This window comes from Elgaria multicarinata, chromosome 2 (genome assembly GCF_023053635.1).
Source record: "Elgaria multicarinata webbii isolate HBS135686 ecotype San Diego chromosome 2, rElgMul1.1.pri, whole genome shotgun sequence".
Lineage (NCBI taxonomy): Eukaryota > Metazoa > Chordata > Lepidosauria > Squamata > Anguidae > Elgaria > Elgaria multicarinata.
Window position 1 is genome coordinate 72,764,846 of NC_086172.1, and position 27,130 is coordinate 72,791,975.

Here is a 27,130-nt window from a genome sequence, read left to right on the forward strand (position 1 = left end):
CATTCTTTACAAAGGTCTGATCAATAATAAAATGAAATCATACTACCTTCAAATATCATCACTTCAAACCATAGGTTGTAAGAAAAGGAAAAAAAACTAAAGATGGCTTTAACGAAATGTGATGGAAACCCAGACCCAGGCTAAAGATAAAATTTGCCTATCATATTGCAGCATTTTCAGAAAATGGTACATCCATAACAGCAACCGCCTACAGCAAAGGAAAGGAAAGCAGTAGGGCCCACTAAGAATAAAAAACACTGTGAGGCCTGAAGTCTGTTGTACATAGATTGACGGGAATTATTTAAGATATCTGCTTATTTTCTGAGACAAACAGAAGTTATATTGTATAAGGCTGTTTTTGTTTAAATGAAATACAATATAGCTTTTACTTAGCCCTATGAATTGTAGATCATCGCCTCCACGCCAGCAAGAAACAAAGCATCAGAAAGACAAGGAATAAATGCCATTCAACGGATATTTTCCACATATTACAAACCTTCAAGCCAGCTTCATAAGTATAAATACAAGTTTCCCTTGGAAAAATGATTAATGTATTATCGGATGTGGAGAGTTACTCCAGAGCATCACATACCCCAGGCACATTCACATGCCACTTTCTTGATGGGGGAATGTATTTATGCTGATTTGATTATGCATCTTTCACAAGTAATTACATAAACTTTCCTAACAAAGCCTGGTTAATACAGGCATTTTTAACCATTGTGCTAGATATGCTGTCAACATGAGTGGATGTATTAATATGTCCATGATTGCACTGAACAGTATTTAGGATACTTAACGCAGAATTCAAGATCCAGAGAATCTCACTGTATTAACAAGTTTCTAGCCATTATGGTTGCAGAAAAGAGAATGAAAACATAAGTGGTGCCTGATGACATTTCTGAAGTAAAAAATGGATGGAACAAATTTGCATTGGTAAAGGGCTGGGACTCTGTAGAGATCTTGCTCTCTCACCCTAGTTAAGAGAACACAAACAAAAAGCAAATACGCATTAATCATTCAAGCTGCAGAATTTTACTTTTCTGAACTAAGAATTTAGCTGCATAAACTTTGGGACAGAAATGCTCAAGCTCCAAATGGTCTTCTTGAAAAAAAATCCTGCTAATCTGAACACATTGGCTCTTAAAAACATGGAATTTGAGGGAACCAAAATGCCCTATCTCTGCTGCAAGGCATTTCTATTGACTACTCCATTGTCAGCATCCATAATCTACATCACTGACTGCCACAAGCACAAACTTGCCGGACCACACAAAAACGCATTCCATTTTCAAAACTGGCGAGCCGGATGGGTCTGAGAAGCTCACAAACCGGGCTGGCCAAAGACATTTTTTTGTCTGAGGCAGTCCCCTCCCCAAGATAAAGTGCATAGTGCCCAAGGCCAGCCAAATCATTTTGGCACCTGAAGCAGAAAATCACTCAAGTGCCTCATCCCCCTACCTGGCAGTAAAAAAACACAACAATAATGGATTAAATAACTAACAATTTGCTGCCCTTTCATGACACCCAAAATCAGCTGCCTCAAACAGCCCCCTCACTCTGCCAAATGATAGGGACGGCTCTGCTTGACAAGCAGCGCATGCATGAGACAGCCCTTCCTTGTTTGACCCCAGCTACCTAATATTCAGAGGTGTGTTGCCACTGTACATGGAGGGTCCCTTCAGACATCATGACTAACAGCTGTTTATAAAGCTATCCTCACTGAATAATATGTTTGTTTTTGTTTTTTAAAAAAGGCATTTAATCTTAGTTGCCATCACTACATCTTGTGGAAGTAAATTCCATACACTTCGTTGTGTCAATGCTGAATTTACTGCAAGTCAGTTTAATTGGGTGAATTTTCATTTATTACATTTCCTCTATGGGGAAGGAAGAGAGAAAAATTGTCTATCCACACTACTCATCATTTGATAGGAACATAATAACCAGGGAGCAGAGGTCAGAGGTTTTAGAATGTAAGCCTGAGGGTAGGGACTGTCTTCTTTATCGATAAATTGTAAGCCGCTCCGAGAGCCTTTTGGCTGAGGTGCGGGATAAAAATAATCTAAAACAAATAAAAAATAAATACTCCACGTTGTGGGAAAACATTACCAGCCCGTCTATCATGGACTAACATCACCAGGGTAATTCAGTAGGATAGCCATTTACACATCACCAAAGAAGAGTAAATATATCGCTGGAAAAAAAGAGGGCAATATTTGCATATGTTAATATCTATGTGCATAATGGAAAATTTAGAAATAATTGCTATAGCTTAAATAGAAATACAGAACATCTCATCATAGTGGGGAGGACAGTGACCAAGAGATCTGTGTGCCTGCTCAGTCTGCTATCCAAGTGCTATCTTTCTTTAAGGCCCCTGCTCTACCTTCTTGGGGTTCTTTAGCTCTAAACTGGACTTGGACTAGTCGCCCTTCAAATAGAAGATTCAAATAGAGGATGCATTCAAACAGAAAGTTCTCCTCTGTAAAGTAGGATGCACCCCCCCACCCCCATGAACTATGCTTATGACTAGATTCAGCCATATTTGCCATACTCTTCATACCCCACCCCTGACTAAATGCAGCCATGTTTCAGGGAAGAGGGAGTGTTGAGGGAAAGCAGCATCTATCCACTGCCAGTCACTAGGCCTGAAAGTCTTAGGATAGAAGCTGGAATGGTTGCTAGGCAACTACTTTTTCTAACCTTCTTCCTCAAGCAAGTACCAAGGTTGACTTGGGGCTTTGGGGCCTTGCAGGCTTCCAGAAAGAAAGGGAGGGGCAGAAGAGCAGCAACAGGTGGCGGGACACTCTCAGTTATGTCGGATAACCAGATGCAAAGGAGAACAGGGCTCTTGTGCTTTAAATAGTTGTGCAGAAAAGGGGGTTTGGCCAGTGCCCCAAGCCATGCCTGGGTGAAAAAGGCTACCACTATTGAAATGTCCTCTTCCCACAGTTTTGCATTTGATTACACGCTATAAGCACCATAGAGGACTTGTAGGTGGTAGTCTAGGTAGTCCCTTTTTCTAACAAATTGGCACTGAGCTTGTGTTCATGTACCTCTATGCAGTCACAGGGGTTCAGGGCAGAATAATATGTGAATGTCAGCATAATCCTATACATGTCTACTCAGAAGGCCTATTCAATTCAACAGGTATTACAACAAACACATAAGTGGCTATAGGATTACTACCTGGGAAGTGTACAGTCCAAGAAAGTGGCTCCTTAATATAGACTACAGACCTCCTTTAGCAGTAAGTATTAGGCACACTGAACATTATTTATTTATTTATAATACTTGCATACCACTTAATATAATAAAAGCTCTAAATAGTTTAGAGATTGTTTTGCAAAGGAGTTTCCAAAACAACAACAAAAAGGCCTCTCACTCTTCCCCCTAAGAATAGGGTAGCAGCCTCTTCTTCTGCTCCTGCTGCTGGCCCTGTTGGTGTCTTTTAACAACAGAGAGACACATACAAATTCAGCAAATGAGGCTTTTCCACTGTATAAATCTTTGTCAGGCAAAGTTTCACTTACTCATTTTGTCTGTTAAGGCTATAGGAGCAGGGTCAGTAAGGAGTAGAGAACCCTATTTAGACCTTGAGCTTGTGCATATTTGCCCAGAATTAACTCCCATTATTTTCAACAGAGCCTTAGATAAACAATGGTTCAGAGCTACAATCGGTGTGAAATGATATCCTATTTTGAATTAATTATTAAGATCCTACATCAATCATGGAATATAAAATATTTTCTAACATAGACTTTCAAAAACAGTCTTCATGCAACTGAAAACAAGCTGTGCATATTCAGGAAACTAGAATATTAACTGCATAACCAATGGGGCCAGAATAGCATCACTTAATTCAGCTTGCATCAATGTCACATTCCATGCCTTGTAACTTCACAACATCATAAGTCTCTGGTATTCAGGTAGGCATTTAACATGGATTAGTTAAACCCTATCTATAACTAGCTGTAACCCTAGCAAGAAGCACCGCAAGCAAAAAATAGTCCATTTTGCACAGACTCCACATCCCCTATCTCTTTAACTTCCAGTCTCCACTAGAACCATCATGGATGTCTATTTATTTATTTATTCATTTATTTATTTCATTTTTATACTGCCCAATAGCCGAAGCTCTCTGGGATTTATTAACATCTCCATGAATACTACCAGCCCACCCCCACATTTCATTTATTTATTGATAATATTTATATACTGCTTCACTTGAAACAAATCCTAAAGCAGTTCACAAAAGAATAAAAAACATTTTTTTAAAAAAACAAACATCGGGGTGGGTGGGGACGGGACGAGGCCCATGTGTGCACTCTGGGGAGAAGCCAAAGCAAACATACGTTTTCAGTAAATGCCTAAACCGTGCCAGTGTTGAAACCTGATGTATCTCAGAATGGAGATCATTCCAAAAGGCGGGTACCACTACAGAGAAGGCCTGTCTCCATGTTGTCACCAAATGGAATGGTAGGCTGTGGCACAGACAACAGAGCCATCCCTAAAAATCATAGCGACCTGGGAGATTGGTATTGGGGGAGAGATTCCTTGAATGAAACAAGATCATTGTTGCAACACCCCTGTCCTTTCATCAAAGGCCTCCGCTTGAATCGTACCCACCCCAACATTACCTGTTACTGAAGGGTCCAACTGGTATATTTATTTACTCTGCAATAGCTTCTCCTGTACTAATTCGAAAGTATAGAAGACATTATCATATATAGTATCATGAACTTAGTTCAAAATGAATCTCATGAGTTGCAGTGTGTGAAATGGCAGGCTGTACTATGTTGTGCCTTAGTGTTTGTGCATGTGTACATATGCATCAGATTTAACTTTGAGACCCAGGCTAAGACTTGAACAATGGCAGCTCTAGCAATTCACATTAACAATTTTTTTGAAAGCTGTTCTCAAATCTACTCAAAAGGCAAGATAGGGACAGAGCTATACCAGTGAGTCAACTGCATCTCTTAGATAAAGGCTTTTGGACGACACTGCAGGATCAATGTTATGCTGCATTGTGAGCTGTTGTGTTCTAAATAATGGATGCCATTATGTTTCATTGGGCAACAATGTTAAGGAAGAATCAGCAACTCCTTAAAATAAATATGTGGCATTTGTTGTTATTCCACAGTAACTCTCCAGATCTTGGTAAACTATTAAAAAATTCAGGAGAAGCATTATCTAGTTAATAAATCAACTATTTCCTTTAGCCTGAAAGATTTTGTAGATAAGATCTGTGTTTAATGTGTTACCTACACATCAAATAGCTAAATAATAGTAACCTTTTTGTTACTTATAAACAATGTGCTGATTTGAAATATTGAGCCTTTGTGACACTTTCTAGACAAGACTTTTCCCCAAAAGAAAGAATCACATATCTAAATACACCCTCTTCATCACAAATTTATGTACTATTTTTGTATGCAAAGTGCTTTCCTGTTTTATGGCATGCAGTCTCATACCAACCATACAAGACAGGTCTTTATTATTCTTATTGTAGAGATGGTGATTTGCCCATAGCTACTAAAGGAGAACTTTGCCAAGTGGTATTTGAGTCTGGATTTCCAAACATCCAAACCAACGTATTACCAAACCATAGTACTACTCTGATATCCTATTGAATCTCCCCAAGATACTTGAAGATAAGGCAACACAATTAGATTATTGTTGCCAGCAGCAAAAGTAAGCTGTAGAATTTTTAGACTGCCATATATAGAACAAATGCACTCCTGAATGTGTTCAGCAGATTTAGATCACTGCAGCTTCAATTAAAGCCTCCAGTTAAAATGGATATAGTGCCACAAACATGCATAACGCATCACCAAAGCAAAGTAATAGTGTTAAGCACTTTTGGAAGTCATCAGGATGATGATCCTTTACACAGTTAAGTGCAACTAGGGTACAATTCTGGCATTAACACTATTGATAGGAAAGCCATTGGAATTAATCCCAGTGAATCTATACACAAGAGTATGCCATGTATCCGGAAGGGTCAATTTGCCCACAGAAACCAAAATGAATGAAGTTTAGATGTATGTCACTATGAGTAAGATCATAGCTTAAAGTTACTTAAATAGAAGAGATGCAGAGAAAGAGGACAGACAGATATACACAAAAATTGAACAAGTAATATTAATATATATATATATATATATATATATATGTATATACACACACACACACACACACACTATTTGAAGTTTGTCTGGACAGAACTAAGGACATTTATAGAAGGATCACTGAGACACAGGGTTTCTTTAAACGAGCACACTTGTGACTGGCCACTCATGGATGTTTGCAGTCATTTTGACGACGCCATGAGCCTTCCTGTGCATCTCCCGCTCCATTTCACGGTTTTAGCAAAAAAAAAAAAAAAAATCCTCAGAAAACCTGACTCCCCTAAGATATGTCGGGATTCGCCAAGATTTCCTGCAATGTGCAGATGAAGTTGCGCTATAAAGCGCCCACTAGAGGGCGCTGTCCCATTGAACTGTACAAACCACGTGGTCGCTGCTCTCTTCCCTGTGTAATTTCAGCTCGCTTCAAATGTGGAAAAGAAGCAGGGAGCAGAGCCACAGTAAGGAAAAGTGATTCCCCCTGTCCCCACCTGAAAGTCCTCACAGTTGTCCCTAAGGTTGTATTTGTGGAGATGAGAGTTCTATGCTTAGAGATATTCTACTCGAGAGGCAGAGTTTAAAGCATAAGAAGCAGCATGACTCATGCTATCAACTGAAAGTTCCCAAGACCAAAGGCTGTGGAACCATGAGACCAAAGGTCTCGAACAGGATTATGAATGACAAATGATCTGATCCCACTCATCTACGCACACAGCCTTTCTGATTAACACTGAAGTGTTATCTGTGTTTGGTTTTCAAAGCAATTCTGTCTATAGTTGAAGGGTACCAAGTGGTGGCTAGAAAGGGAAGTCAGCCACCTTTGCAATTACTCAATTTAATCCACATATAAGGTAGACTTCCTGTCCTTATCTAAGCAAGCAGGTCATGAATATTTCAAGAACTCAAGTAATATGAACAACAACCCCAGAGGTTTCTGATCTTCCCTCATTATAGACATGCTTCTGGTGCCGAGATTTGAACTGAATTGAATTAAATGCATTTATTTACTTCCTTCAATGGCTATCCCGCCTCCCCCGTAAACTCCTCTATTTCTGGCCCTTTCCATTTCTGTGTAATGCAACACAATCCAAACAAATAAAAGTCTGAATAAAGAGCAAGCAGCTACTCCCTTAACAATGATGTTTTTTGCAGATTCAAACTAAGATTAATATTTCTTGGCACACGAAGAAATTTGATTTTCCTCTCACTGTGTTAATGTACAATAGGCAGCCCATTTGAGCCCTCAATTTGCTCGGCTTCATTGACATCATCATAGAACATTTAGAATATCCAGTTCTTTATGTGGATAGCATCCAAAGTCACTATTCAAAATTGATCATATAATCCTTGCTTTTGTTGTATAGAGGGGCATTCTGTAACAGTTAATGTGATTCTGTTCTATTCATAAATTACAAAGGGATTATGCCAAGCAATCAAAAGAACATCCAAAGTTGGTTGCCTCCCTCCTTTAAACTTGTGCTCCCCTTATGATTCAGAGAAATTTCAAATTCTATACATATAGTTAAAAATGGGTACAGATTATTCAGCACAACCAGAAAGTACCATCCAAGTAAGTATAAGGACACTCACTGGAGATCCATTATAAACAGTGTCACATCCAATAATGCAATCTGTCATGGCACTAGTGACTAAAAGTGTGCAACCCCATGCCAACTTTATATTAAAAGAGACACGTTGGCCACTTACTCAGCTTTTGCGCTCTCCTACAGTTAGAAGCTAGGGTGGCCAATTATGAATCACCAAAAAGGAGGAAATGCATGACCTCAACAAGAAGACAAAAAAAGAAATGATTTGCATAAAATGGATGTATGCTAATTTATACATATAAATGTAGATTTAGAAATAGTTATTATAATGTAAAGAGAAATACAATATCTCTCCCAATAGTATAGAGGTCTGTGACCAGGCAACCTCTATACCTGCCTATTGTGTCTGCCTTTCAGGTGCTAACTGGTGATGGATAGTTCTTGATTTTAAGCTGGAACTGGACAGGACAGTCATTCAAACAGAGGACAGTTGTCTGGAAGCCTTTCAAATACAGGGCTGTCCTCTGTAAAAGAGGACACGTTGCCATCCTAACAGAGATCCTAGGTTCAAGCAAGGCAAAGGACTCCCCTGCTTTGATTTAGGAATGTCTCTCTGTGGTCACTTGATTTTATATAATACCTCAGAACCCCTTTTAATTTATGAGTTTTACTCCAGGGAGAATCCTCCCATGGTTAACTGAGGAACTAAGGGCCTTGCTAGACCTGGCCGGATAAGCTGGCAGGGAGGCGGGGCGACAGCGCGCTAACTTTAGCGCACACCGCCCAGCCTCCTAGACGGCCGACGCGCAGGGCCTACGGAAGCCCTGCAGCGTCGGCCATTTATTTATTTTTTTAAAGGGGCCACATGCGGCCCGAAGACTCCGGACAAGGTAAGGTTTTTTTAAAAAAAATTTAGCCCCCCACCCTTTTTTAAAGTAAGCCCCCTGCCCCCTCTTTCCCCGCCCTCCCTCCCCGTCCCGTCCCGTGTCGCCCTCCGCCATCCCTCCCCGTCCCGTCTCGCTCTCCCTCGTCGTCCCGTGCCGCCCTTCGCCCTCCCTCGTCGTCCCGTGCCGCCCTTCGCCCTCCCTCGTCGTCCCGTGCCACCCTTCGCCATACCTCGTCGTCCCGTGCCGCCCTTCGCCATACCTCATCGTCCTGTGCCGCCCTGCGCCCTCCCTCGTCGTCCCGTGCCGCCCTTCGCCCTCCCTCGTCGTCCCGTGCCGCCCTTCGCCCTCCCTCGTCGTCCCGTGCCGCCCTTCACCCTCCCTCGTCGTCCCGTGCCACCCTGCGCCCTCCCTCGTCGTCCCGTGCCACCCTGCGCCATACCTCATCGTCCCGTGCCACCCTGCGCCATACCTCATCGTCCCGTGTCGCCCTCCCTCGTCGGCCCGTGTCACCCTGCTGGTCCGGCCTTCCCCCCCATCTCCCCCCCCGGCCCGCTCAGCGCTGTGCCCAGTCCGTGCCTTTTCCCGGCTACTCGCAAGTAAGCGAGTAGCTGCAAAAAGCTACAGACCCTGCTAGACGTTCCACAGCCCCGGCCTCAGGCCGGGGCTGCGGAAAAGGCACGCCATAAGCGAATTCGCTTATGGCGCATTAAGGCAGTCATCAGTGCGGCCTGGGCCCGGATTCCCCTGTGCGTCATCTGGACGCACAGCAGGGAAACCGGGTCTCAAAGCATGCTAAGGCCTCATCTAGCAAGGCCCTAAGAGTCATCCATTTTCTAGATCTACTCTCCCACTTGTCTTGACAAAACACATGGAAGTAGTGGCAGCCAGAAGAGACTAAGCCCCTTTCTTGACAAAAAAATACAGTTTGAGTCAAGTACCATTTGCTGTCAGGAAGCATTACCCACATCAGTCTATGCACAATTGTGCATAGATGCTCCATTCACACGCTCCATTCACAACTGAGATATGCATGGTCACGTCTAGATAAATATTAAGAAATGTTCTTTGTAAAGCAGATTTTAAAAAGGGAGGAGGGAATCCTGACACCTCCTACTAGGTTTTTCATCCCTAGGCCAGTCTTTCAAAGTTCTGAACTCTTGTCCCTTCCCTGCTGTACCAGGGACTTAGACCATTGTGAAGCAGCATCTAAAGCCAGCAAGAAGAAGCAGAGATCTCAAGGGAGTATTATAACCCATTGGTCATGTTGGTACAACTACGTTTTGTTTGGTGTTGAAGAGGTGGGCAGATAGTACTGAGAACAAGCAGTGAGGCTACTGATCATCCCTGAGCGGCAGGTTGCCACCAATTCAAAATTGGAGACAAAGTACAGTGTTTAGGGGTAATCAATACCTAAGGACCATTTACATCTCAATGATGTAAAAGAAGATATTTCAGAGAGCCGACCCAAGACCCTTTGCTGCCTGAAGCAAAGGATAAATATAGTGGTCCCTCCCCCACTCATATTCCATATACAGAAGTGAACTGGAGTAGGAATTGAATTCTACTTCAACCCTGGAAATGGGGAAGTGTCCTCTACCCTCCACCACACTGGAGTACAAGACCGGTTGTGTGGCACATACATCTCTATCAGAGGAGAATGGCTGGGGGGTGGAGGTCAGGAGGCTACTTCTGCTGCCTCCCCCCCCCCCACATCTGCCACTTGAAGCAGTTGCTTCAGTCTGCCGAAAAGCAGGGCCAGCCCTGCCCACTGCCCATCTTCCTAGAATTCCAGAGGGAGACGCAAACAATGTGAATCCTCTTCTAGTTCTCCTAGATCATGAAAGCAGGTGTAGAAGATCAGATCCTCTCTACCCCATTATAAGCCTTGCCCAGTGTTCTCAGTGAAGAAACTATTTCACAGATGCAGAACTTAATCTACTGAACTTCCTAGTGCAAGATTGTTTGGGAAATGCCTGTACTAGAGGAAAGTAATAAGTACAAAAGGTACAATATAAAAATTTATTGCTATTGTGTTAACATATAAATGGTGGAATCATTACTACATTGTTGGGGGTGGGGGTTGCAAAAGGACCTCCCAAGCTAGTGACATTGTTCTGCTGAATTGTATTACCTGTAGCTTGTGCATAGACCCTAAAGCATGGCTGGCTGAAGAATGCTGGGAGTTATAAGACTTTTTCTGTCTAAACTTGCATAGGATTGGACTTTAATTTACTTAATGTACAGTTTTACTTCATGCAAATAGAGGTGATGCTGCTGCTTCCAAAATACTAGTTTTGGAAGCAGCTGCTACCCACACATTCTAGCATGAACAAACACATTCAGAGCTTGAAAACACATAATAATGCCTAACCTATTATTTCCTTCATTCTTGTGGCTCTGTGGAGAAACCATCAAGGGCAACAACACTGAACACCATCCAGCCAAAGGTTAAGTACTCCTAAGTCTCATGTGCACACTCATCTTGCCTACAGACCTGAATGGGTCTGTGAAGGAAGGGGGTTACCCAACCTCCCAACAGCGTAGGAAGGGACAAAAAGTTGTTCAGGCTAAACATCAACCCAGCAAGGAAGGAAGGCTGCCAGCACCCCTTACGTCCATCTCAGCCCAAACCAGGAGACTCCCAGACTTTACAGGACACTCCAAGGGCTTATGAAATAAGAGCCCAAACGGCCATCCTCTATTTCAAACCCTGGGCCTGAAATTTTAAACAGTAGCAATAACCAAGTAGAAGGATTTGGATTTAGTATTAGGGTATGCATTTGCTTACAAGTAGGAATACATTAAAATTCACTGGGCTTCCCATTCACAATCACTCTCTCACACACACACACACACACACCCTTCCACAAAAGTCAATTTTGATTTTAAACTTAGTTGTACTAATAAATAGCTTTGGTAATCTGCAATAGAATAGAAGCTACAGTGACATGCCACAGAGTGCCACAGAGTGAACCTGTTCAGATGACACATCAAGCCATGGTGATTAAGTATTTTGAGCTAAACACTATGGTTTAGCATGTGATGTGAACTATTCCTAACCATCATGGCGACATAGCCACAGTTTAAACATGTTTACTAAGCATTTGCTGCAAAAGGATTAGCAGCCCAACCATGGCTAAGTGCGTTGTTTGAACAGGCCCCGTGAGGCAGCTGATTTTAGGTAACAAAATGTTATTTATTTAATTTATTGTTGTATTTTTACTACCAGGGAAGAGAAGAGACACTTGTGGAATTTTCTGCCTCAGGTACCAAAATAGTTTGGGACAGCCCTACATGGCAAATATTATCAGAAGAGTGGTTTTAAAAAAATAATTACATTGATTTTGCATCCTGAGCATGAGGGTACAAAAGGAGTGAAAGACAGATATTTCAGTTCACAACAGCATACTGGGGTATTATATCTTAAAACAAACAAAGCTCTGGGATTACAAAAGGTTTATTTCAGGACACCAATAGTCATCCTGAACAGACACTAAACTCACCATCTCATTATCACATCATGAAATGAATTGCAGAGCATTCAAGGTCAATCTAGAACTTCACTGGGAAGGGCTAAAATGTCTTAGAGTTCAAAAGATCTCTGGATTTCTTGACAACTAGATGAACCCTGGCACAGTGAGCAAGTTTTCTAAATGCACCATGTGACCACATTTAGAGAGAATGTGGAGAAAAGTGCTCTTGGACATAAAAGTCATAGATCAAAGCCACCTTTGACCCTTCAGGTTCCTGTTCTATATATCCTGCATACACAGGAACATTCCCCGCAAGGGAATAAGCTGTTTTTTCAGAGACACTTATTTGTCATTAATGATTTTTTTCATTGAGGAATCTTCTCAGTGGGGAAAAAGCCACAAATCAATGCAGACCACATGCGTTGCAGGGAGAAGGTTCCAGGTTCTATGTCTTGCATCTCCAGGTAGGACTAGAAAGCCCTCTCTCTGGGACTCTAAAAGCCACTGTCCATCAATGGAGATCAGAGGTACAGAACCTCAGCCCAGAAACCAAATCTAGCTGGCGTTGGGCCCCTAATCCAACTTTCCAGGGTTCCCTGGAGGGCCATGCCCCCTTCTTTTGACCCTGCCCTCCTTCTTACCCCATCCCACAGACTGTTTGGTGGTTTCCCATCTTTTGAGCAGGGTTTTTTTTTGGGGGGGGGGGTGTTGTTTGTTTTTGTCCTATCTAAAATGTTGCCATGTCTCTCCTAAGAGCATCTCTACATTAAGTGAAAGAGTATTGTTTATCCGTTGTACTTCCTGGTTCTTGGCACGATTGACATGAGCTGTTTTTCACGGGAGGAGAGGGGAACAAGATGCTGCTGTTTCCCGGGGCCCATTTAAATGTTTGGATCAAGGGAGCACCCCCCTCTCTTCCTGGCATGTGTGCAAAGGAGAGAAGGATAAGTCTTGTTTTCGTAGGTTAACTTGTGCTGTACTGTTTCCTCACAACCCCCAGGAAAGCCAGGATTTACTTCTGAGTAGGCATAAGATCACATTGCAAGTCTGTAAACCTCAGCACACTTACTTGGGAGTAGGCCCCATTGAACTTAAAGAGATGCTCTTGGTGGGGTGGGGGATCAGATCTGCCTCCCTTTGTTGCAGGGAAGCATTTTACCCTCTTCTCCCTCAATCACAGACCCAGGAAAGTCCTTCCTCAGCAAGTCCGTAACATAACGCCAGCTTTACACACTGCCGATTTCGTGCCATTAGGGTTTATTCCAGCGTTTCTCTGTTCTGTTTTAAAACAGAATAAGGGGTGGGGGTGGGGAAGGGCTGGAGATGTCCTGGTTCTTGACAATGTCATGTAATCGACCTGAAAAGTGATTTTCCTCATGTAAAGAAACCCTAAGGCTTACTAACTGGCAGTAAGGGTGTTAAGCTAAAATATGCTGGTAGTTTTGGACCTGTCCCTTTTGCCTTTGGCAACAACCATAGGAATGTCATTGCCCCCCTCCCTTCCCAAGCTTCTCAGAAATGCAATTTGGCCCTCAGGCTGAAAGCGGTTCAGCACCTCTTATGAGCTACATGGGTCTATGTTCCGGCTCAGCCTAAGGCAGCTTCATATGCAGGAATCCCTGGTGGGAGCCTTTGAGGCTGTGTGCCAAATCAAGGCCCACTGCAACTCTAGTTTTGTCAAGGGGACCTTCAGCACTGATGGAGTTGGATCCAGAATGAACAAAAGGGTGCCTTCCATTCATGGAAGGAGGGGGAACTGGTGAAGCTTGTCTCCTCCCCAGTTCAGGTAGCAGAACAGCTTTGCTGGGTCAAAGGCCTCTCGTTGATGGAAGGAGCCCTTCTGGATCCAACCCATTATTCATTTGTGGCAGATTAATTCAGATGATCATAAAGTACATTCCTCCAAAACATGTGGTCCTTTTTTCTTTTCTTTTTTAAACTATGGAGGATCCAGCCTTGCTACACAAGGCAGGGTGAAGCCTCTCCCCCATGTGCCAAATGTCATGGAGGTGAGAAGGAAAAGATATGAGTTCTCTTTCCAGTGTGTATCTAAATACTAGCAGAGTACTGGTAACATGACCCATCCACCACAGCCAATGGAAGCTGGCAGCATTATGTTGAAATCAACATTAATGCATCTTACAGACCGGTGGATCTTCAGCTTGTTACCATTTAAAGCCATTTTGACTTTGGTATGTCACCGTAAACTAGAACGATAAATATTCCCCACTTCAGAAGTGATAGCTGTGACTTTCCTTCTAACAATAAGCAGTTATCTTTTGTTTGTTAAACTCTACATTCTCCCAAACATGACATAAACCATTCTCTTAAGACCTTCCACAAAGAGAATGCCACTGTAGTGGTACAATCCGTCATGTGTAACCATTTTAAAAGTCAGACAATGAAAAAAAAATACATAGCATCCAACCATACCCCAGAGCTAGCACTAATGATGTTGCACTAGCATAAACCAAAACTTACATAACATAACTAGTGCTTGCTAGGGCAATGGCAAAAAGGGACAATTTGCTATTACAATGTCATTAGCACTAGCAATGGGGCATGGCTGAATAATACCCATAGCCAGCTGTCTTCCTGAATCAAGGCTGTATATAGGATCTTATTCAAGTGATACAGGATCCAAACTTAAATGGAGGTAATAATTCAAGCCTCCTAGGAAATTATATATCCAGGCCATAGAGAGGAGCAAGTAGAATAGAGAGAATACTACTCCTTTACTTGATGCAGATAAATTACTCCAAAGCAAATCAAGAATGATTTTCTCCAAGCTGCTATAGAGCAGTGCAGTCATGCCTTCCCCTTTCCAAGAGTAAGGTGACACTTTGACATGCATAACGACTTGCCACATAGGCAAAGGGTTCAGCTGTAAATAGTCCTGCCTCATTTAGAAACTGAGCTTAACCTAACCATCTTGGACTAGGAGGGGCAGAAATAGAACCTTTCCTCCACTGCCTAGATTCTCACACTCTGGGCCAGGCCCCCTTGCAGAGGACAGGTGTGCAAAGGACCTCCGAAGGGAGAAGACAGGACTGCTGGAACTCTTGCCAGAAATCTGGAACCACAGCTGTCAGCAAGCAGCAAGCAGCAGTGGCAAAGAATTGCTCCTTCAAGAATTCAAACAGACACTCCCTCTTCATCGGCCCCTTCTAGAAAGCAGAGCCCAGATTCTGAAAGATGCCGAGCAGAGTCAGAGAATGGAAGTGAGGCCTGAAATCCTGAGTGGCAACTCAGCAAGCAGGCAATTCCTGCCCATCTGGACTGATGGCCAGAGCAGTTTGGCAGGCCCTGTTATCCCGTTATTCCTGCCTGCCAGGAAAGGGCTCCTTCATCATCCCTAGGAAAAAGAACACTGTAGTAGCCTTAACCCAATATTGGTTGATTGGGAGGGTTCTGGAGCATCTTCACACAGGGTGAAATCGCATTTCCTTCTCCGCCTGCGTGTTTGTCCCTCATTACTTACTCTTTTGAAAGAAGTAGTAAACAACTTGCACGTGGCCACTTCAGTGGGCCGCTTTGATCCCGCTACTTCTTCTGCACACAGCAGGAGATAGCGGCAACTTCCGTCTTTAAAAATACGTTGGGCTTGTTGGGGTGTTGTTGTTGTTTTGCTGTTTTTTGTGGTGCAAAGAAGGCTAGAAGGGAGAGGGACCCGTAACAAGAGTTCAGTAAAATACTTGTCTGATGGAGCTCCCAACCTTAAAGATGGCCTAGAATTCATTTTAAATAAATAAAAAACCTAGTGTTGTACATGAGAAGCCTTGTATGGTCATGCATTAAACCGATACGTGGTGTGGGGACCTAAAAGGCAGACTAAATTTGGAAAAGTGCTTAAAGTGTCATTATTATTATTATTATTATTATTATTATTTATATAGCACCATCAATGTACATGGTGCTGTACAGATTACACAGTAAATAGCAAGACCCTGTCCTATTATTGTTGTTTAAAAAGAGAGGAAAATGCTGTTGTAGCGGACAGGCAGAAGTGGTCTAACAGCAGAAGTGATTCTAGATTAATAGCTAACACTCACTGTCCCTGTATTCATTCAGAAACACCTATTACAAACTCTACTTTTACACAAATATGCACTGATAGATTAACTCGCCCCATCCCAGGCAATAGTACAAGACAATGGCAAATGAAAGCATGTTAAGTAAATATGCAAGCTGATTGTATGCATTTTTGCTCAGTCGGCAGTCCCACTTAGGACTTTGTCCCAAGTAAGCCCTGCAGCCTTCAGTAATCTTTTGCATGGGATGCATAAAGATATGTTTGTGATGGGCAGATCTGGTTTCCCTTGACTTGATTCTTGATGGCCATGCTGGTTGGAAATGATGGCAGTTGCAGTCCAACACACCTGGAGGGCATCCGAAGGCTGCTATTCTGGGAAAGTATACATGGTATTTGCCCCCACTTCCTTTATCTTCACAACAACCCTGTAAAGTAGGTTAGGTTAAGAGAGTACTGCTGGCAGGATGAAGATATCAACCTGGGTCTTCCCAGACCTTGTCCACCACTGTGACCCACTACATCACAGCAGCTCTGGTATGACTTCAACGGATGAAGATCCACTGTTTAATTTCAAACAAATAAAGAGGTGTATTGAGGATCAAGTCTGCCCAAGAACTGTCATTATTTCTTCCCGTTACTCAATCCTGTGGGGCAGGGCTCCAGACGTGAAAGAAAGGGGACACACAAAAAATAAAAATACTTCCCGCGTATCGTGTGAAGCAGCAGGCAAGGAGAAGCAGAAAGGGGTGGATTTCTGGTTGTTACTGGGTTACAGCACTGCCTTGCGTCTGATCAGAACGAATTTGCTTGTCAACCACACGCAGCACGTAATCCGATTCAAAACAGAGGAAGCGTGGCATTGCGTGCCGCGCTTCCTCCGCCTTTACCCCCTCCCCGGCGCCGCGTTATGCAGCACGTCTGCGGTCCCTCCGCACGACCCGAGCGAGGAGCGGCGGGTTTCCTCTCCTAACAGCCGCCGATGGAGGGCTCCGATAGCACCACCACGGTCTGCCTTCTCGGCCTCGCTCTCTCGTTCGATCTTTTTGGCTGGAACCGCAGAAAGCCACTACGAGAAAGCCTCTGTCAGAAACTCGCGAGTTACTGCCTGACCTCTGCACGCCTGTCAGTCGGGAAAAGTGACAACAATACTGTGTCTGGGGGGGGGGGGGGTAACAGGAGAACAGCGAACCGGATCGAGGGGCAGCCACAGTCTTGCTCCTTCCGCATGCGCTACAACAGAGCTCCCCACAGGGATCCCCTCATACAGCTCTATCTCTGCTCTGAGACACGATAGAGAGGACGCTGTTTCGGGGATCGGTACTGAAGAATACTATGCAATGTTAGGCCTACTAAGGGTAGACCTATCGGAATGAACGGGACTTACATCAGCCAAGGCTAACATAAATCCCATTCATTTCTCCGAGTTTTAACTCTGAGCAAGACTAACGTTGGATTCCACCCGAAATCTCCACGCTGTGTTGCCACAAGCCAAGGCAGACACGGCCAGGATTCCCGACGGGCATTTCCGCAGCTCTTCGCAGGTGAAATGCTCGGGTGAGGATTTGCAACTGAATCGTCTTCGACTGACCTGGAGCCGGAGGGGGCGGGAGGGGGGAGAGAGAGATGGAGGCCGGCGAGGGGAGATTGACAGCCTCACGTGTGATTTAAGGGGGGGGGAGGGAAATCTCGCCCACACCTCATCTGACGTCGCTTTCTCTGCAACCGAACGGTTTTCGCCGCGTGAAAGGCACGTATCGTATAAACGTAAAACCGAATATGGTGGACACCCACCAGGGGGCGATCGGAGAGGGAGAAACCCACCCACCCCCCGGCCCTCCTAGCCGATCCGTGCCTAATCCCATGCCAAGGCCTCGCCATCAAGCTGCAGCTTCAGACCAAAACCGGTAGCGGCGGGCGGGCGGGCACTCGCGCTCTCTTCTCTCTCTAATTCTCTCGCTTTGACCTTAGCAGTTATAAATAGCCGCTGTCCGCACGCACCTAAAGCTCGGGTTTCTCTCTCGCGCTTTCGCTGGGATGAACGCGGCGTGGAGCAACTCGGGTTAGGAAGCGAAGGTGTGCAGGCGGATGGATTGACACCCACCCCACCCCCACATTTAGAAAGACCGGACAAGAGGACCTTTCGAGCCACGCACCATAACGCAGAGGCGCAGCTGCCCATAACCCAATAACCTTCACCGCTCTGCCCCTGCCGTTTGCACTGGTTCACAAAGGTCTCGCCCTTATCGAAACATGATCAAAACCACCTCCCTATTTCCCCGTTGCCGATCTTCTCTGATCCAGGCCCAAAGTTCACGTTTCCTTTCCCCCACCACCACCACCCCCGGCTGCAATTTTACGCACAACTGATTTGGGGGGAAGCTCCGACTGAGCGCTGCCCGATCAGGGGCTGCCCGCCCAGCCTCGTCGTCCATTCCTCTCCTTCTCTAGCCTGCCCTCCCCGGTTACCGGGATCCGCAAAGCGGGCTTCCAAAAGCTGCGCCCGCGGGGATTGGGGGCGGGGGAGAGACAACGTGGCTGAGCTGTCAATGTCAGTGAAAATACGGGAGCCTCAGAAGGAGCAACACTTCTCATGGGAGCACAGTCCCTTGCATGGCATTGCGCCACATGCACCCCCGTTATACGCCAACATTGCTTTGCACGGGAAAGCCCCGTGATCACCCCGAAAACGCGCGCACACACACACACCACAAAGGCTCCGGATTGATCGGGCTCAAAGAGCACTGCCCCCGATCCCATCCGCTGCATTTTCCGCCCCTCTCTGTTCATTCTTTACCTTCTCTTGAGCCCTGGTGAGTTTCTTCTGCATATTGCTGGCTATTTTCCCTGCAGTGACTCCCTTGCCCATCTCAGCCATCTTGCCGTCCGTTTTTCGTGTTTTTTTTTTTAATTTTTATTTTTTTAAAAACTGCTGTGGTGGTTAAATTAACCAGACTGGGAGGAAGGGGAGAGAGACCAGGAGCGAAACAATGGCCATAGCCCTCTTCAAGAGCCAGAGACTAGGAGGATACAGCCTTTTAAAGAGACAGTACAACCAAGGCACGGCACCGTCTTAAAGGGACAGTGCGCCCTGTTTTGAGCTGGACAGGAAAGGAGGCTTCCGGTCTGTAAAATGGGACCTGAGTGCTGTCTGAAGAAACCGAAAGCCAAGAGGCTTGAATTAACTGCCGACAAGCCTATCGGCATATAGATCAGGATTTTTAATTAATAAATAAAATACATGACAAATAGAAATATATTACAATTATCAAATTCAGGCTGCAAGGTTAAGTGAAACGTTATGGGTAGGGTGACCATATGAAAAGGAGGACAGGGCTCCTGTATCTTTAACAGTTGCATAGAAAAGTGAATTTCAGCTGGTGTCATTTGTATGCATGTCACACCTGGTGAAATTTCCTCTTTATCACAACAGTTAAAGCTGCAGGAGCTATACTGCAGCTATACTGTGACCAGATTTAAAAGAGGGCAGGGCACCTGCAGCTTTAACTGTGGTGATGAAGACGAAATTTCACCAGGTTCTCAATATATACAAATGACACCTGCTGAAATTCCCTTTTCTATGCAACTGTTAAAGATACAGGAGCCCTGTCCTCCTTTTCATATGGTCACCCTAGTTATGGGTTGTCTCTGATGTTAGTCCTGTTTAGAGTTGACCCATTAAAATGAATGGGACTTACGTTAGACTGATATTGGATACAACCCTATGTAAATATTATTGATTGTGCACATGATCACCTTGTTTGAGGCCTTTTATTTTTATTTATTGCATTTTTATACCGCCCAATAGCCAAAGCTCTCTGGGTGGTTCACAAAAATTAAAACCAAAGTATAAAACAGCTGTATAAAAACATGATATAAAATATAATATAAACGCACAACCAGGATAAAATCAGCAATGCAGAAATACAAATTTAAAACAGCAAAGTTAAAATTAATGTGTAGGCTGTTAAAATACTGAGAGAATAAAATAATTTATAATTTTTCACCTGGCGCCTGAAAAAATATAGTGTAGGTGCCAGGCGAACCTCCCTAGGGAGCTCATTCCACAGCCGGGGTGCCACAGTGGAGAATGTTTAACTAACTGAAATAATATCAGTGGTGGTATGCATAATTTTTGATTTCCCAGTATGCTGCTGTATTATGTTGAAATTGCAATGGCCCTATGTAGGCAAGTCAATAAAATAAGTAAAATTTAAAACAATTTAAACCAGGTCAAAACAGTTAGAGTAAATTATTTGACCTGATAAAAACAACTGACATAAATGCACCCCTCATATGCCATCAAATGCATGGGAGTAGAAGACAGTCTTAACCTTCAGTGGGGAGAGTAATAATTAGGGGGCCACCATCAAGAAGACTCTCTCCCTTGGTGCCTGGCCTGAGGTCCAGATACGTTCATGCTGGGTGAGACACTCTCTGATCCCCTTAATGATACCTTATCATATAATAATAATAATACTCCATGATTGTTGGATGCTGCTGCTGCTGCAATTAAAGTACATGGTACTTTGCTGGTAAGCTAAGCTAAAAGAAAAAGAAAGATCTCTATCCCAAGGCTATTATAGTTGAAAATAAAATCATGGGAATGACAACAGAGGGCGAGGAGTGATGGCAGAGACAAAAACCTTTAAAGGTTTTCTTTGGGAAAGCTTGTTTTCGGCTCCAGACTCCTGGAAGATCATGCCTCTGGTAACATATGAAGTGTGTTTCATTCATCACTGACTAACCAGAGCCAGTTCTCACATGTCTGAGATTAGGCAATAGAGTTCCAGGCCTGAGATTTCTAAAAGGCTCACAGCTTTTTCCACCCTTGGGTCCTAAAATGATGTTGGACTCCAATATTTTATTTTATTAATCAAGTCCTGCCATACCTTGCCAGCATGGCCATTAGTCATGGTTGATGGCCTTTGTTGTCTAACAAAATCTGGCAACCCGAGGTAAAGTTGTGTTGCACTGTTGTAGTGATGACACCATTACTATCCAAATATGGATGCATGATACTTGCACAGCCTCTTGCTATACAGCACTTACAGTAGGAAAGGACATGTTACCTGGGGAAAGAATCACTTCTTCCCAGTGAGAAAACAGTGGGGAAAATGTAGTGTCGTCACAATCAAAGTTCTATGTTGAGGAAAGGGATCTCGTTCCAAAGCAACACATGGATGACTATCGCATAGTTACATTTGAAAGCAATAATTGTGTGGAAAAGGTTTGTATTAAGGGAATGCTCTTGGATTATATTGCTTAGTCCAGGACTTCAAAGTATTTAAGACTGGCATTCCTGTATAAATTTGCAAGTTTGACAGTGCAGTCTGTCTACTCAGAAGTCTTGAGTTCGATGATGCTTACTCACAAGAACATGGTTTTAGGATTGCTGTCTAAATTGCTTTAATTGTAGAGCAAGCAATTAAAGGTTCTGTGCAGTCCCTGTTGCAATTGTGCAAACACACATCTGCTAGAACTCCACACACATAGCCCTGACAAACAATTCCCATTTGCACCAATCAGCTATTTGGAGTAGAACCCAGGCAGTGGTGAAAAAGGGATTACACATCTAGCATCTGTTGGTGAGTGCAGTTCCTCTTCCAACTAGAGACATATGTACATATACAAGCCCCCCTCACCCAACCGGATTTGGGTGTTTGAATATTATAACATTATAGTTGTAATGTTTTTTGTATATATATAACATTATAGTTGTAATGTGTTTTTTTGTGTGTGTGTGTGTGTTGGTTCCTAATTTTTATTAGTTGGGCCTGGGAATGCAAGGCACGTTTGAATGAGGGGCACATTTTGGTTATGGTGCATTACTAGATAGCCTCCTGAGAAATAGCTGTGTTTGCATGTTTAGATGGGGAAAAAGTCCTACAACTTCCAGCATTCTCCAGCCAGCATGACCGGCTGAGGAATGCTGAGAGTTATAGTACTTTTTTCCATTTCACAACTCCCATGCATAGGATTGCACCCTTAATTTGTTAAATTATAAATAATCTCACACTTCCATTCTCTCTCTCTCTCTCTCTCTCTCTCTCTCTCTCTCTCACACACACACACACACACACTTCTTCACACAGTGCATAGTTAAACTATGGGATTCACTACCACAAGATCAAGGTCTGATTCAGCATGGCACTTCTTATGTTCTTATGTCTAACCCCCCCCACACACACACACACACTCCTGGTGGTAGGGGCAACATCTGGTGGGGAGCATCATCATCTTCTCCAAACCCTGTTTGAAACACCATTGCATCAGATTCCACAAGTATCAGGAGACCATCTCCTAATCCTACTTGTTAGGGAAATTCTCCTAACCTGATAGGGAAGAAGCGACTTCACAACCAGTCCAGACACAGAGACTCTTTATTAACTATGTGCATAGGAGAAAGCCCTCACCCCGTACAAACCCATGGCGAAAAACTATCTATCATCCACATCAGCATACATTTATACTCATCAGAGTTGCTCTGATGAAGTCATACTTTTCCCTCCTGTGACTGATCACAAGTCCCATACATGTTCCATAAACAGAAACCCATTCTTACATAAACAATGCCATATTTTGGCAGCCTATGACCGGTACAAAACATTGCATTCTGTTCTTTGATAAGCACCTCAAGGAGAGATAGGAATTCCAGATCACGCTCTGACCCTTCAGAAATGCCTAGTCGGAGAGCTTTCGATGGTAAATAGATGACACGATGCGCCTCTAAGTCTACGGCCTTTGCTAGACCATGGGTTAGTGGCTCGCCCCTGTGTGTCCAGATGATGCACAGGGGATCCCAGACTCAGGCAGGGGTCAAACATTCCTTGCCCCGGGGTAACGGGCTCTAGCTGTAGCCTGGTATTTCCCACAGCCTCAGGCTGAGCCCGAGACCGCGAGCGTGTAGACTGTTCCATTGCTTTTCCCGGCTACCGCAATTACTTGCGAGTAGCCAGGAAAAGTGGCAGATGGGGCGCAGCGCTCTGCAGAGCGCTGTGCCCATTGGGGCAGGAGGAGAGATTGCGGCCGGGGGGGAGAGATCGCGGCCGGGGGGGAGAGATCGTGGCTGGGGGGAGCGGGGGGGGAGCGGCGACATATTTTTAAAAAAAATATACCATTGCTGCTCGAGCGTTCCTGCGCAGCAGCCCCTTTAAACAAAAAAAATGGCGGACGCGACAGCGCTTTCCTGCAGCCCATCGCATCTGACATCTGGATTGGAGTGACGGCCCACACTACTTGTACCATGGGCTCACCCCTCCCGCACGGATTCCCAGGTAGGTCTAGCAAAGGCCTATGTTGCTCAGCTTGGTTCCTAAACACAAGCAGATGTGTCTCTCGAACAAGTAACCGTAACCCTGGCAGATAAGGAGCCAAGAGATCAAGGCCTTAGCTAGACCTAAGGTTTATTCCGGGATCATCCCTGGCTGCTCCCAGGATATCCTGTGTGTTATTTACATGAACAGGGATGACCCCGGGACGATCTTGGGATAAACCTTAGGTCTAGCTAAGGCCCAAGATAGCCTTGAGGCTTTCTGTGCCTCTCTGTTTTTAGAGGCACAAAGGTGGGGGCTAGAGGGAAAGTGTCAGGAGTGTGTTTGAGCAATTCATTCACATCAAATTGAGGGGCTTCAACAGGAGCATTTTCAGGTTTCCCTGTCACACTATTCAACAGGAGCATTTTCAGGTTTCCCTGTCACACTAATAAACTATCAACCATTATTCTGGACTGTTAACTATTAATCTGCTTCACCACAACAATATCTGCAGGAAACCTATGTCTTGATTCTTTTTCATGTTTTTGTGGTTTTGTATCTGGAGATAGATCTAAATAAAGAAATGTTGAACCACTGGGATGCAGAATGCTAGCACCATATTCCTTGTTTTAAATAGCCAACCAAAAACTAAACTATCAGTGGAGTTACATTTCGCTGAACTTTTTATAAGGTAAGAAAAAGTAGAGGTGTTTGTTTTTTCTATCTCACCGCTCCTAGTTACCTATGGGGATTGCTGCCCAAGGACTGGTTGAGAGTGTGAATTAAAAACAGATCACTGAATTGTGTTAAGAAAAAAGAATCAGACTGGCAAAACGAGAATGGTGAGTCATCCATCTCAATGACAAACAGTGACAAATCATTCCAGGACTGCTGAGGAGGGAGGTGGGAGCAGAAATACAGACAGCATTTTAAAAGATTAGATTAGGAATGGGCAGCTGCTCCCATTCAGCACTAATCAACCCCAGCGTTTCTCAGTTACCTGGGTGTTCACAGCACAATTATTCAGAATTTCTGGACTAGTCCTGAGCAGCCCCACAGAAACAGATTTGGGCCTGCATATCCTTATCTGTATTGCCTGTGGAAATGGCTGATGTGTGTACAGTACAGCCAGGGATATATGCAGGGCACCCCTCTTAGGCCACAGCTAGACCTAAGGTTTATCCTGGGATCATCCAGGGTTCGCCCCTGCCTGAGCACTGGATCCCCTGTGTGTCACCTAGATGAACAGGTTTGACCCCTGGACGATCCAGGGATAAACCTTAGGTCTAGCTATGGCCTTAGTTTCACTAGTGAATGGGATGCAAAGCACTGGATTTAGTTGTCCTCCCCTCCCTGCCAAAGACCTGATCAGTGCTATTCAGAGCATCTGACCAAGAGATAGCAGTGTTGGATACATTCCAGCAATTTCGAGCACATCTCAAAACATCTAACACAATAGTCACACATGAAGGGCAATATCCAACGCTGCCAATTGACGTAGTGCTAGCATAAATTACATCTACTGTAACGCCAATAGCATAAGGTGCAATAACGGGTTTTCCAGGGAATTGTATTGTGGGTCAACCTGGAATATTGGTGCGCCAATCACATAATCGTTTTTACATCTACTCTCTGACCTGTTTCGCACATCACGCTAGTCCATGGAGGGCTGTCAACACAAGGGGTTGCAGGGTGGCTTAGCATGAGATCTGAACCTGACACAGCTTTTCCGTCAAATGTTATTTTTCGTATACAAGCCACCCTGAGAACCCATGGCTTGTGGTAGGGTTGATTAGGGTAGCTTGTAGTAGGGTCTTAGAGTGGCTTGTCATGACACCTGAACCCCAAAGAGTCAGTTTAGCATGGGTTATTTAAAATGGCAAGAAAACTATCTGGCAAGAGCAGCAAAAAACCTGCTGGCCCCTCCTGATATCGCAAATGATATCCCCTTTCTATTACATCTTGAAACAATGCTAATCAATTTACTCCTCCACGTCATCACCTCCTCAGACAGTGATGCTTTTTTTCTCCTGGCTTTGGGAAGATTTTTACAAATTTAATATTACTTTTCCCTGCCTTCAGGAAGATTTGATGAATTTAATGTTTTTTACCCCTCACCTTTGATGAGTTTTGCACAGATGTAATTTTTTTTTTTTTTTTACCTCTGAGGAGACTTGTACAAATGTAACTTTTTTTTCATCTTCAGGGAGATTTGTGCAAATTTAACTTTTTTCCAGCTTTGGGGAGATTTATGCATGTGTACCTTTTTTCTTTTCTTTTTAATTTTCAGAGAGATTTTTGCAAATCTGCTGAAGTGCAGTAACTAATTACAGTAGCTTTAAAGTAATTACTGCACTTTAGTGGATTTGCACAAATCTTCCCAAAAGTTTTTAAAAATACAATAAGTTAAGTTACATTTGCGCAAATCTCCCCAAAGTGGTGGTGGGGTCTACAAAAAACCCTTTACTCTGCTAATCAGTGCTAATGCACTCATTAACAGAATAGTGGAGTAGGCTGTTTAGCTTATGTTGCAAAGGGCCATGGGATACGTACCAGGAGTGGATGGGCGGATAAGGGTAACAAGCCACAGCAAGCCACAGAGCACCTGATCATTTGATCATCTGTCAAGAGTAACGTGGGTTAGTGAGTGAAAACTAACTCACCATAGCTTATTTTCAGGGTGGCTTATCATGACATGCAAATTCGTATATATTTAATACGATGGTAAACCACGAGCAATTAAGTCATCAAATCAGTATCAATTTGTACTTTTTTTCTACTATGGCAAAAGATACCAAATAATGTTGGGTTCTGACCAGAATTATTACACACAACAATTGTTTCCACCCCCCATTTTCCATTTATTTATTTGTTTATTTTTATTATATTTCTATACCACCAAATAGACTAAGTTCACAATAATTAAAGCCATAAAGTACAACATGATAAATATAATATAAAAGTGTAAAAGTTTTAAACTGCAGTATAGAATAAAAAAATAAACACCAAAATAAAACCTAGCAGCAGTGCAAAAATTTAAAACACAGTAAAAGAATTAAAGCCATAGAAAATGAAATACAAAAACACCTGGGACAATAAGGTCTTCATCTTGCACTGAAAAGACTACAATGTAGATACCACATGAGCCTCTCTGGAGAACTCCTTCCACAACAGAAAAGGTAGCGTAACCATATGGAAAGGAGGACAGGGCTCCTGTACCTACAGAAAAGGGAATTTCAGCAGGTGTCATTTGTAGGTATGCAGCACCTGGTGAAATTCTCTGTTCCTAACAGTTAAAGCTGCAGGAGCCCTGGCCTCTTTTGTATCTGGTCAAGAGCGCAGGGCTCCTGCAGCTTTGACTGTTGTGATAAACGGAATTTCACCAGATGCTGCATACAAACAAATGTCACCTACTGAAATTCCCTTTTCCATGCAACTGTTAAAGATACAGGAGCCCTGTCCTCTTTTTCATATGGTCACCCTAGAAAAGGCCCTCTTCTTAGTAGCCACCCACCTCACTTCATTTGGTTGGAGGTCCCAGAGAAGGACTGCTGAAGACAATCCGGAATGTGGATTATGTGAAGGTTAAACAACCCTCACATAACCCATACTCGCCAGGTTCTCATGACACAACAATCCTGGAGCAGAGGCTGCCTATTCAAAATGGTAGCCGCAGACATTGAGGCCTCACCATGGGTTAAATAACCTACTGTGGGCTGTCATGTCATGCAAACATCCCCAGTATCAACAGGTATTTCATTTATTCATTCATTTATTTACAAGCCATGCTGAGCTCCTACAGCACA

General features: G+C 43.7%; 1 protein-coding gene across 11 annotated transcripts in view; it reads right to left on the reverse strand.

Moving 5' to 3' along the window:
• Window positions 1–27,130, reverse strand: part of BIN1 (bridging integrator 1) — a 504,124-nt gene that overhangs the window by 122,266 nt on the left and 354,728 nt on the right. For 2 of the 11 annotated variants that reach the window (XM_063116723.1, XM_063116718.1), the window contains exon 1: window positions 18,866–19,070. In XM_063116723.1, coding sequence (XP_062972793.1) covers window positions 18,866–18,946 — 81 coding nt within the window. In that variant the 5' untranslated portion in view covers window positions 18,947–19,070. Of the gene's footprint in view, window positions 1–18,865; window positions 19,075–27,130 lie in introns of those variants that run through there. The other 9 variants (XM_063116720.1, XM_063116719.1, XM_063116713.1 and 6 more) reach the window with 8 other exon arrangements.